The sequence below is a fragment of the Mus pahari genome, chromosome 16, assembly GCF_900095145.1.
Source record: "Mus pahari chromosome 16, PAHARI_EIJ_v1.1, whole genome shotgun sequence".
NCBI lineage: Eukaryota > Metazoa > Chordata > Mammalia > Rodentia > Muridae > Mus > Mus pahari.
Window position 1 is genome coordinate 67,531,991 of NC_034605.1, and position 13,220 is coordinate 67,545,210.

The following is a 13,220-nucleotide window of genomic DNA, read 5'->3' on the forward strand; positions in this document are numbered from 1 at the left end:
CACCATGTGGTTGCTGGGATTTGAACTCCGGACCTTCGAAAGAGCAGTCGGGTGCTCTTACCCACTGAGCCATCTCACCAACCCTGCTAAATCCTCTTAACATTGATGTTTTAATTACTTTTCTGTTGGTGTGAAGATATACCATGACCAAGATACAAGAAAAAAGATTTAATTGAGAGTTTGTATGTAGTTCAGTGGGCAAGTGGTAACCACTCAGTAGGCCAGCAGGCATGGTGCTGAGGCAGTAGCTAAGAGCTTACTTCCTAATTCACAAGCCAGAAGATGCTAAGGAGCTCAAGCTAACTGGGAATGGCATGGGTTTTTGAAACCTCAAAACTCAATCCTAGTGACATAGCTCCTCCAATAGGGTAATACCTAATCTTTTCTAAACAATTCCACCAACTGGGAACCAGATATTCAAATATATTAGCCTGGAGGGCCATTCTCATTCAAATCACCACAATCTATTGCTGACCCCATAAACCCATGGCAGTATGCATTCAGCCCAACTTCAAAAGTCCCCATAGCCTTTCACAGTCTCAACACTTTAAAAGTTCATAGCCTTGGGGCTAGAGAGATTTCTCAGTGGTTAGAGCATTGGCTATGCTTGCCGAGCCCTAGCAGTCACATGGCAGCTCAGAACCATCTGTAACTCCAGTCTCAGGAGTTATATGATGCCCTGTTCTGTCTTCTGAGGGCACTGCACTCACACAAGTTCAAAGTCTTTTCTGAGACTCAAAGCAATCTCTTTAATTGTAACCCCATTAAAATGCAAAAAGCAAGTTACATTCTTTTAACATACAATGACACAATATATATTTCCATTTCAGAAGAGGGAAAGTGAGGAAATACTGGACCTAATCAAAACTAAACAAGGCAAACTCCAAATCCTGTAGGTCCATGTAATTGGGGGTTTACTTACAGTTTCAAAGGGCTAGTCCATGACCATCCTAGTGGGTAACATGGCACTGAAGCAGTAACTGAGAGTATACGTCTGATTCACAAGCAGAAGGCAGAGTGAGAGAGCTAACTGGGGCTGGCATGAGCTTTGCAAACACCCCCCAGTGGACACACCTTGTCCAGCAAGGCCACAACTTGTAACCCCACCAAATAATTCAGCCAACTGGAACCAAGTATTCAAACATATGAGTCTATGAGTATTGTTATTTTTTTCTTTGCTTTGAACAATTACATAGTTCCATCATCATATTGAAAGCATGATTCTGAAAGTAAAGAGTGAGTATCTGCCTGGCATGTAGGAAAATGTGTAGGTTTTGATGAGCATGATGCTATTAGATTCTGTTTTGTTTTGCATCAACGTTCATCTGAATGAGTAAATATTCATCCAGTGCTTTCTAATGAATGAAAAGTCATTCCTTTATGATAAATAGGAAAATACCTATTTCCATTGCAGAATCTTCCAAAGTGGTTAAAGTGGTAACATAGTAGGTATAAGAAATGCCTTGCTCTGTAAGGTTGTATTTTTCTGTTAATATTCATAAAAGACATAGTAGTTTTCACTGTAATTGCTATCTTCAATTTTTTTTTTCATTTATATTTTGGCTATAAAGTACACCATGTGCCACTGGATGCTTCTCTTTGTGTTTTTATGCATCAGAACACTTTCTGACCCTGTTCACCTGTCTGATCTCCACCTGCTGCTATCTTTGGTGATGATGTTTAGTTTTACATTAGCATTCATTTGAATGAAGTAAATATTCATCTAGTGCTTTTTAATGAATGAAAAATCATTCCTATATGATGGAAATAGGAAAAATTTGAGGCTAGGAGTAGGAAAACATACAAGAATGTGCAGGTTAAGTTAGCAGAAGACACCTGGCCACATTAGCTATGGGGAAAGTTTGACTTTTATTGTGGAGGAATGATGTGACATGGCTTTTCACAGCTCACTCTGGTTGGTTTGTGAAGAAAGAGCTGTGGCAGCATAAAGATTGAGAAAGGAAGTGGCACCAGTAGTCTCCAGAGTTGAAATGATGGTCCCTGCCATGAGAGAGTAGTAGCAGGTTTGGGGAGAAATAAAGAGTGTTTAACTCAAAGATTGACTCAGTAGATCTAAGTAAGTAATTAGCTAAACTGGACCAAAAAGCTGCTGAGAATTCCTATGGATGAAGGAAGCCTTGAAGGGATTTCATGTGACCGTTGTTCATAATCTGTATGCTTACTACAAGCACCCTTTGTGGTGCTGGAAACTGATCCCAGAGCCTTGCCACTGGGATACATACATTCCCATCCATGTATTGCAAGGGAAACTTAGGCGGAATTTTTGGAAATAACTTATTTTAAAGGTGTTAAAGGCATAAACTATTTTAAAGAGTGGAACTGTGGTTTTCTCTTTTTCTCCATAATGACATAATGTTAGGTAAAACTTTACACTAATCATGAAAAGAACTACCTAACAGTATTTACCTTGAAAGTTGAATTTAAACTGTACCAAGTCTATACTTCTCCTGTCAATAGATCATAGATGAAAAGGGATCAAAGACACATCCAAGGAGGTTTGTTGAGCCAATTGCTTGTTTGAACTTTAAGAGGTTCAGGTAGTGTACTGGCTGGTTTTGTGTGTCAACTTGACACAATCTGGAGTTATCACAGAGAAAGGAGCTTCAGTTGAGGAAATGCTTCCATGAGATACAACTGTGGGGCATTTTCTCAATAGTGATCAAAGGGAAAGGGCCCCTTGAGGGTGGGACCATCCCTGGGCTGGTAGTCTTGGGTTCTATAAGAGAGCAGGCTGAGCAAGCCAGGGGAAGCAAGCCTGTAAGAAACATCCCTCCATGGCCTCTGCATCAGCTCCTGCTTCCTGACCTGCTTGAGTTCAGTCCTGACATCCTTTGGTGATCAACAGCAATGTGGAAGTATAAGCTGAATAAACCCTTTCCTCCCCAACTGCTTCTTGGTCATGATGTTGTGCAGGAATAGAAACCCTAACTAAGACAAGTAGCAAATAAAAAGATGAGATTTTCGAATGTCATATATTGCTATTAAATGAAAAAAAAAACAAAAAACACATCTTTACTAGTGTCCCAACAGTAGTATGCAATGACTCTTATTAATGCACAAAAGTGAGATTGATTCCAAAATTCAAATTCTTTCTCACAACTAAGCTTACAAGCTTCTCCAGCTAGAATGACAGCATGGAATGTGGTTGGTGAGGTACTATGAGAAAATGGTAAATGTTATTTATCCTCAAGAAAGTTTTGAGTTGAATAAGATCCTGTGAAGGCAATATGGGAAAATAAATTAGGTTGTGCTCATGTATTCTATTCCAAAAAGCATAGCCACATGTATATCCCTAAAGTAGGGCACTTGAAAGTTAACTAGACTTAATCATTAGAAGCAATGCATAAAAGAAACTACTAGACAGGCATGGTGGCACATACCTTAAATCAAAGCACTTGAGGGGCAGAGGAAGGCTAATCTCTTAGGAATTATAGAATACCAAGGTAGCATAGTGAGACCGTATCAAGAAATAAAGGAGAAAGAGATAACTAGTAAATGAATAAGTCATAATCACAGGAGAACCTGCAAAAATGCTTATTTTTTTCCTTTGTGTATGTGTGGTTTTGCCTGTATGTTTTTCTGTACACTATGTGCATGCAGTTCCCACAGAAAGATACTCTTTGTATAGCCTGAGGATATCCACATGCTCGAGCAAACATGTAGAAAAAGAAAGAAATACTCATACAAAATGTTAGAATACATATATGTGGAAAATGAAGGACTTTCACTACAGATTCTGAGGGCCTTATCAATTTGTTGAGTGTGTAGAATCTTGAGTGATCATGTATTTTGAATAGAGCCTAGTCCAGTACTGATGATTTTTGTTCAAGAACACATTTTCTCTCATCTTTTATGAATTTTCTCTCTGAGATCTTTAGGGTGAGGGTGATAATAAAAAAGTATACAGTAAATATATTTAGTGTGAGAAAGCCCAGTTTTAGCTCAGCTTGGACCACCTTAACTGTTAGATGACTAAAACAGAATATTACTCTATAAAAACATGAATGGGACTCTTTTGTGAAATTTTCAATATCTGAGAACTCCTCTAATGGAAGAAATCTCAAAAGTATGATTAGAGCAGGAACAACTTCTGACCTAAGTAAGTTAGTTTTACCTTGAGAGAACTTACACTAGAGCCCCAACCCCACCCCACAAAAATAAAAATTTCTTACTCTAAATAATAGCATCTGAGAACTCTAAAGCCGTGAGAATATGCATGACACAGAGCAATTTCATATGTAGCTCTTTTATTTGGTATCACAGTTGTACTAGGGATAGTCTTAAGATTGTAATTGCTATTAGGAAGCCACTGAGCATTAAGGAAACCCCTGCCAGGGATCCCTGTGAGTACAACAGTGTGGACGGCTTCAGTAGGAGTCCTCATTGGATTCTGTATCAGAGGACTCATATGGGCAAGAACTCTTTGGGTGTATTCTCTGGGGGAAATCATTAGCTTTAACTCCTACATTGTTTGAGAATGAGAAAATACACAGAAAGGATTACAGTTAATAAGAAAAGTGAAATGTCAGGGGTCTTAAAAAAATCCAAATTATTCTATAAATTCCAATTAGCAATATGACTGAATTACTTGGCCCTTAGTAAGAAGGTATCACAGAGTGAATGAATACCTGAAGAAACCCCAAGAAACAAGAGTGTATCTTCAAAGATAATTTCAGTATGAGTCCAAACTTTGAGTAAGGGAAATCTTGAGGCAGATAGTGTTACAGAGACATCTGAAGGCTCAGATTTATAGATTTGTTTGAGAGCCCAGAATCTATAGAATGTATATGTATTTTTACTAGACCAGTGGTTCTCAACCTTCCTAATGCTGTGACCCTTTACTACAGTTCCTCGTTTTGTGGTGACCCTCAACCATAAAATTATTTTTGTTGCTACCTCATAACTGTAATTTTGTTATTGACCCCTGGAAAAGGGTCATTCAACCCCCAAAGGGGTCATGACTCTCAGGTTGAGAACTGCTGTGCTAGAGTCTAATCCAGTAGTGTATTTTTGTTCAAGAATATATTTCCTCTTTCATGTGTTTGTCCTTTGAGTCCTTTGTATAACATCTGTCTGTCTATCTGTCTCAAATATTTTTGTCATGATTCTCTTAAATAGTTATCATTCTCTAGCATCCACACTTTAAGAGCTTTGAAGCAAACATTGTGGGTGATGAAGGGGAGACATCCATCTGAAGAAGTTTTAAAAAAAAAAAAATTAAGGCAAAAACCAAATAGCCTTGGTGTTATAGGCCAATAATCCCAGCTACTTGGAAAGCTAAGGCAGGTTCAAGGCCAGTCTGGGCAATTACTTGTCTTCAAATAAAAAGCAAAAAGGGGCCGGGCGTGGTGGCTCACACCTTTAATCCCAGCACTTGGGAGGCAGAGGGAGGTGGATTTCTGAGTTCGAGGCCAGCCTGGTCTACAAAGTGAGTTCCAGGACAGCCAGGGCTATACAGAGAAACCCTGTCTGGAAAAGCCAAAAACAAAAAAACAAAGACAAAAAAAAAGCAAAAAGGGGCTGCAGATATACCTCAGTTGGCAAAGTATTTGCCCAGCATGCGTAAGGCCTTGAATTGAATCCCCAGCACCACATAAACCAGGTATGGTCATGAATTTCTGTGCTTAGGAGGTAAGAAGAACATCAAAAGTTTAAAGTCCCCCTCTGATACATAGAGCTCAGGACCACTGTGGGTTGGCTGCCCTATCTCAAAAGAGTGTGGGTCCTAATTGATACACGTGTGATTGTGCAATCCCTTAGGGCTAGGACCTAGGCAAAGAAAGAAAAATCACAAAGAAAAGGGACAAAAATTCTGCATGAATTTTATTTTATTTTTTTAGACAAAATACAAACAACCAATGATGCGTAAAATAAAAGACAAGTTTAAAAATCTATATAAAAGAAGGATGGAAATGGAGGATATCCATACATGTATTCTGCAATGCATATAACTTGATGATAGTATTTTTTAATATAAGAATGAGCCCATTCCTTATGTACTTAATAAAACAGTATTTGTGTTTCTTAAAACATGTGAATGAAACTATATCTCACATATCTTAGGCTGGCCTTAACCTTACTATGTAGTCAGGCTTGACCTTGAACATCTGATCCTCTTGCCTCTGTCTCCCATGTGCTGGGGTTACAGGCAGGCATCACAGTGACTGGTTTTAATGAATTTCTGGGGATATGCTATGTAATTCTCTACAAACTGAGCTACATACTCAGCCTGGTTTTATGTGTATTGTGGCTCTAATTGGCCTATAATTCAATATGTAGATCTGGCTAGACTTTTAAGAGTGATTCCCTCTTGGCCCCTGCCTCCCAAAACCGTGATTCTAGGAATATGCCACATTGCCTAGCTTTTGCTCTGTTTTTGACTTTAAGAATGCTCTGGGCCTTCTCTGGACCCTGAAATGAATTCCTTTCCTGCTGAGAGTCCCCTGATGAAGATTAAGGTTGTTGAGGTCCTTACATTGAACAAGGATATGGCTGGTCCCCGGAATGCCCTGATTCAATCCCTCTATCCAGAAAGTGGGGAAGACTTGATTCCAGGTAACCTCAAGCCAGCTCAACAGCCAAGCAAGTGTCTGACTGACACTGAAGCTTCAAGACAGAAGTTCCGACATTTCCAGTATGAAGAATCAGCTGGTCCCCAGAAAGCTGTGTCCCAGCTTCGTAAGCTGTGTCACCAGTGGCTGCAGCCCAATATGCGTTCAAAGAAGCAGATCCTAGAGTTGCTGGTGCTTGAGCAGTTCCTGAATGCATTGCCTGAGAAGCTTCGGGTATGGGTAGAGTCACAACACCCAGAAGATTGCAGAGCAGCGGTGGCTTTGTTGGAGAATATGACCTCAGTGTCTAAGGATGATGGTGAGTGTCCTGGAAGGGTGAGGTGACAAACACCTCTATGAGGGCTTTGTGAGGGAATGAGGAGTTCTGGCATGACTGAGGATGTTCCCATACCAGACCACAAACATCTGTATCTTCCATGTTACCAGGTTAGAATTAATGGAAACCTGAAGTGTTTGGTATCCAGCCCTGTTCACCCAAACAAAAACCTTCCATGGGCTTCAGTGGAAGCTTTTTTTATCCTGTTGGGATTCCTTACACATACCCAGCCTTCCAGTTCTTTGAAGGGGCTATGAATGAAGTCCTGAGGGAGGACCCAAGAGTTGACTAAGCTTGTAGGCCTACAGAAAAGATATGATGTGACAAGTGAATACATGTGTGACAATAGGAAGGTGGTGAAGAGATCAGGATACAGGTGGAGGCTGCTTCTGTCACTGAAATCTGGTATGATGAGAACAGTGAAGAAAAGAAGCAGGTTGGATGTCTCAATGAAACATTGACCAAGAATCTTGTGTAGACTGTAGAAGTTGAAAAGACAAAGAATGAGTTCTTCTCTATATCCAAAAAGAAAATAGCCCTGTTAACATCTTGATTTTAAGCCTGTGAGGTTGATGCCAGAGCTCTGGTCCCTGAAACCTTAATCTATTTTACCAGATCTGGTGATGTAGGCCTATAATCTAAGATACTCAAAAGGCCAAGTCAAGTCACCAGTTCAAGGCCTGCCTGAGCTACAAATGAGCTCAACATTGGTGTGAACAATTTATCATGATCCTGTCTCAAAATAGAAATGGACTGGGGCTATCACCCAGGAGTGGCACAGCATTCTGGCTTTAATACCCAGGATTTGGGGAGTGAGGCAGTTTATAAACTGACAGTTAACTGGAGTTCAACTCATCCCAGAAGCTACATTAAAAAAAAAAAAAAAATGGGGCATGGTCATACATGCCTAGCCACACTATTATAGTGGTTAGAGACAGGAAGGTCACTCACATTTCCTGACCTCCAGACTGGCTACAAGTTCAGTGAGAGACACTGTCTCAAATGGACATAGTAAAGGATGATGGATTAGGACATCAGACATCCTCATCTAGCCTCTGCATGCGCTCAAACACACATGCACATACACTGTACTTACGAACACCAAAAAAGCTATTAAAAAAAAAAGCTCCAGGAAGAAGGAAACCTTCTGGAAGAGTTCCAGGATGTTCTAACTCTAGGCACTAGGCAAACCTCTACCTAGGGTTTTAATAAGAGCCTCAACTTATCCCCTCATCCATCTCATTTGGCTGCCTTCAGCTGGCTTCATTGCCATTCAAGCTTCCAAACACAGAATTTCTCTTTCTTAAACGTTCCAGCAAAAGCTTCATTTGCTCTTAAAGTGTATGATCTCCCATGTCTACCAGAGTCCATGAATGTGAAGGGATAGCATGGTGGTGCAGGCTGGGTGATGTCATTTGTCCCCATCCAAGCTCGAGTAGAATCAGCATGATAAAAACCCATAGAATATGTGGAAACATGTGAGGAAGGCTAGACCCGAAAGAATCCTTGGAAGGTTGAAGCCCAGGGATGTTTAATATGACCAGAAGCACAAAATGGGTACATATTCTATGACCAAGGGAAGATCCTTCTCTTTTCCAAGGCAACAAAGGAGAAACCACAAAAGCATGATATGGGCTTGGAGACTAGAATCACACTTTACCACTAAGGAAAAGGCCATTGCTTCAGAAGCCAGATCCTGAGACAGATGCTGGAATGGGGAGACAATAAAAGGTTTCTGTAGTAGAGACACTAGTCTCCAAGTGGTTTATGCAGAGTAACACACTGGGCCCATCCAGTTGTGGGAATTATTTACTGTTGTGAAGAGGTCAACATAGACCATCAAGGGACATAGGTATGTGTAGGTCATGGGTTGTAGGTCTGGTGGTTCTGTCTGCCTGAGGTCTACCACCTCATTAACTCTTTATGTAGCATCTTCTTCAGCTCGGCTTGCCTGTTCTAATGAAGCCACTGATCAACTAGAAGAGAAAAGGAAGGATGTGGCTACCTTACCAGTTATTGTACCACCACCTGAGGTAAGCAGGAACTTTTTGTTCCATTGGTCACATCTTTAAGGGACCATCCCTAAGATGTTCTTTTTACACTGAGCTTTGCCAAAGCTTCACAGAAGATAGACCATTTGAACTTTCTGAGTTCATGGACCTAAGTGGAATTCTGAAAAACCCAAGTGTAAGGGATAATTCTCCTTACATTGTGATGGACATAGAGAAAGCAAACAGCGGAAGTCCAAGAATCAAGACTGAGTGACATAAGAACCAGAAGAATCACAGGCAGTTGTAAGGACTACATTGTACCCCAGTTAGAATGAGTGAGCCCTTGTCCTCTGGAGACACTTAATTGGGGAAATAGGAATGAAACAACATAGGCTCAGATCAGTGTCAGAACTAGGTGATGGTCATGCAATAGGATTAGCCCTGTCAGCCAGGATAATGGTGTGTATATGGCATTAGTGTGTATTATGTATATGGTATTGGGATATTAGTGTTTATATAGCTCTTTTCCTTACAAGTGGTTTATATTGGCTCAGGTATATGGTTGGAATTGTTGACTCTCATGTAATAGGCAATGTGGGCCACGATTCAGGCAAGGCTACTACTTGGGAATGGAAAGAAACTGATCCCAGACTCATTGCTCTGTATTCTGTTCCTTCTAAAGTAGGCTCTGCTGCATCTGGGCAAAATACCTCCCAGATCCAGGCAAGGTCGTGAGATGGAAGAGTCTTCCTTTCAGAATCCTTAGCCACTCATAAGAAACTGACATGGCATAGGTGGATATTATACCTAGGTCAGACCTATCCATTAACATTGTAGGTTTTATACTACAGGACAAGGCTGTTTCCAGAGGAAGAAGGTCCTTTGAAGGATGTTGTCCTTCAGTGCAGGCTTAATACAGATTCTAGTATGATCAATGTAGCATGCTTATTACACTTGTAGCTCTTTGTCAATCAGGAGCTCTGCCTATCAGCTTGGGACCTAGACTTTAGTTTGGAGAAAAACCCTGTGGATCTCTTTTGGGGTCAAAAAAGTCAATTGTCTTTGATAAACCACCAAAGCAGGAAATTCCTATGTGTGGTAGAATGTCCTAGTGGCCTTTCTTCTACCCACATTGGCAAACATCAAACTTTTATAACATTACAGGAGCCGGTGACTTTCCAGGATGTGACTGTAGACTTCAGTCAGGAGGAGTGGCAACTACTAAGTCCAATGCAAAGGACCAAGTATCATGGTGTGATGCTAGAGACCTTGGGCAACTTGGTGTCTGTGGGTAAGGCCATTCCTACAATTAGAAAGCCATGGTGTCCCCCAGATCTCTCAGTTTTTCTCTACCCAGTGTCAGAACTGGCTATGCTTTCAAGAGTCTCTTGCTCTGTCCAGGATCTTTATCTGACACTGTGACCCTGCATTGGTAGGGAACCTTGAGTGCACAGAGGCAGCCTCAGGTTTGGTTTGTCTGGGGAAATGAGAAAGCTCCTGGTTTTGCTGCTTCACAGCTTGTCACTCCCTAGACTAAATGACTGTTTGAGAAGATGTAACCTTATTTCTTAATACTGTCACTCTGGCACTTATAACTGCAATATGTGTATCTTTTGGTTTCTTTCAGGGTGGGAGCCTACATTGGGAAACAGAGAGTTAACTCCAGATTCTCCCATTCATGTGGTAAAGCCAATTCATGACCCAAACCCAAAAGATCTCTCAAGGAATAGTACCCAGTTTACTGTCTTTGAAAGTATCTCACAAGATGAGGTCCAGGAAACACACACCATAGAATCGAATCAAGTGGGGCTTCTACAAGAAAAAGACCACCCTCAGAAGAAGCTCTCTGAAAGCTCCAAGTCTCAGAACCAAACTAGTATTGACAAAAGCCAGTGCTCACTCAATGAAGTTCTTCATAGAAAGCATGTAAAAGTGAAGCAGAAGGCCACTGGAAAGGGGAAAGGCGGGACAAACACCATTTCCATGACACGAGGTTTACGCATAAGAAATCAGCAGAAGGACTCTGTGGAGTGGCAAGACAGGAGTGGCAGCAATCCTATGACACATGGCTCCTCTATAAAAAACCAACAATTGGGTTCTGAGCAGGGAAAAACTCAGACCAGCAGAGATCCCATTATACTTACTATGCCTGCAGAATTTTACCAGAAAGCCACTGGCTCTGGAGAGGGTAGATTTAAGGACAGTAGCAATGCCATGGCACCTGATGCACCTCCAAAGATTCACCAAAAAGGCCCTGAATGGCATAAAGCTGGGAAAAGTAACAATTCCATGTTACAAGGTTCATCTGTACAAAATCACCAGATGGGGTCTAGGGCAGGAAGAGCCAAGGACAATATCTTGACACATGTAAAAATTCACCAGAAAGGCTATAAAGAAAGTAAAGTCCAAGGAAACAATAATTCCTTGAAACATGTAAAACCTCACCGGAAGGGTTCTAAAGGGGAAAGAGTCAGGGAACTTAGCACTTCTGAAAAACATGTTCCCCATGTAAAAAATCACCTAAAGACCTCTGAAAGAGGAAAAGGCAGGGAAATCAATACTTCCATAAAATGTGGTCCCTATATAAAAACTTACTTTAAGGGTTCTGAAGTGGGAAAGCTCAGGAGAGGCAACAATTGTGGGAAAGCCATCAGCCGGCATGCTCAGCAGATATTCTTTATAAAAATTCACAAGGGGAGCCAAGTTTGCCGATGCAGTGAATGTGGTAAAATGTTCCGAAATGCTAGGTATTTCTCTGTCCATAAGAAGATCCACACAGGAGAGAAGCCTTACGTGTGTATGACCTGTGGGAAGGCTTTTGTTCAGAGCTCCTCCCTCACACAGCATCTTAGAATTCATAGTGGAGAAAGACCATTTGAGTGTTCAGAATGTGGGAGAACCTTCAGTGACCGCTCAACTATCTCTCAGCACCTGAGAACTCATACTGGAGCTAAGCCCTACCAATGTCAGCACTGTGGGAAAGCTTTCCGACAGAGTTCCCACCTCACCAGGCATGTGAGAACTCATACTGGGGAGCGACCTTTTGTGTGCACCAAGTGTGGGAAGGCCTTCACACAGAGCTCAAACCTTATTGGGCATCAGAAAACACACAGGATGAAGTTCAAGAAGCAGCCTAAATCTTAGCCTTTCTGCCTTTCAAAGCACTATTTTTTCAGGATTGAGATGTACCATGCAGACACTGAGTATGATAGGCTTTGAATAAGGAGAGCCCCACACCTTAAGGACAGCTCAGGATACCACCTAGCAGGCAGCGAATGAAACCATCAGGGAGTTTTTTGTTTTTTGTTTTTTGTTTTTTTTTAAGATATCTTCTTCATTTACATTTCAAATGCTATTCCAAAAGTCCCCTATTCCCTCCCCCCGCCCTGCTCCCCTAACCACGCACTCCCACTTCTTGGTCCTGGTTTTCCCCTGTACTGGGGCATATAAAGTTTGCAAGACCAAGGGGCCTCTCTTCCCAGTGATGGCCGACCAGGCCATCTTCTGCTACATATGCAGCTAGAGACACGAGCTCTGGTAGTAGCTATAAGTAGTTCATATTGTTGTTCGACCTATAGGGTTGCAGACCCCTTCAGCTCCTTGGGTACTTTCTCTAGCTCCTCCATTGGGGGCTCTTTGTTCCATCCTATAGATGACTGAGAGCATCCACTTCTGTATTTGCTATGTGTTTTCCTCTTAGGACTGCTTTCATTGTGTCCCATAAGTTTGGGTATGTTGTGGCTTCAGTTTTGTTACACTCTAAAGTCTTTCATTTCTTTCTTTCTTTCTTCCTTGACCAAGGTATCATTGAGTAGAGTGTTGTTCAGTTTCCATGTGAATGTTGGCTTTCTATTATTTATGCTGTTNTTGAAGATCAGCCTTAGTCCGTGGTGATCTGATATTATGCATGGGATTATTTCAATATTTTTGTATCTGTTAAGGTCTGTTTTGTGACCAATTATATGGCCAGTTTTGGAGGAGGTACCATGATGTGCTGAAAAGAAGGTATATCCTTTTGTTTTAGGATAAAAAGTTCTGTAGATATGTATTAAATACATTTGTTTTATAGCTTCTGTTAGTGTCCATGTGTCTCTGTTTAGTTTCTGTTTCCAGGATCTGTCCTTTGGTGAGAGTGGGGTATTGAAGTCTCCCACTATTATTGTGTGAGGTGCAATGTGTGCTTTGAGCTTTTCTAAAGTTTCTTTAATGAATGTGGCTGCCCTTGTATTTGGAGCATAGATATTCAGAATTGAGAGTTCATCTTGGTAGATTTTACCTTTGATGAGTATGAAGTGCCCCTCGTCTTTTTTGATAACTTTG

General features: G+C 41.2%; 1 protein-coding gene across 1 annotated transcript in view; it reads left to right on the forward strand.

Annotated features, from left to right (window-relative positions):
- LOC110333614 (neurotrophin receptor-interacting factor 2) overlaps window positions 1-12,255 on the forward strand; it is a 16,881-nt gene extending 4,626 nt beyond the window's left edge. Inside the window, exons 5-8 of the mRNA XM_029547459.1 lie at window positions 6,409-6,891; window positions 8,839-8,942; window positions 10,065-10,191; window positions 10,528-12,255. Coding sequence (XP_029403319.1) covers window positions 6,409-6,891; window positions 8,839-8,942; window positions 10,065-10,191; window positions 10,528-12,044 — 2,231 coding nt within the window. The 3' untranslated portion in view covers window positions 12,045-12,255. The remainder of the gene's footprint in view (window positions 1-6,408; window positions 6,892-8,838; window positions 8,943-10,064; window positions 10,192-10,527) is intronic.
- The last annotated feature ends 965 nt before the right edge of the window (window positions 12,256-13,220 follow it).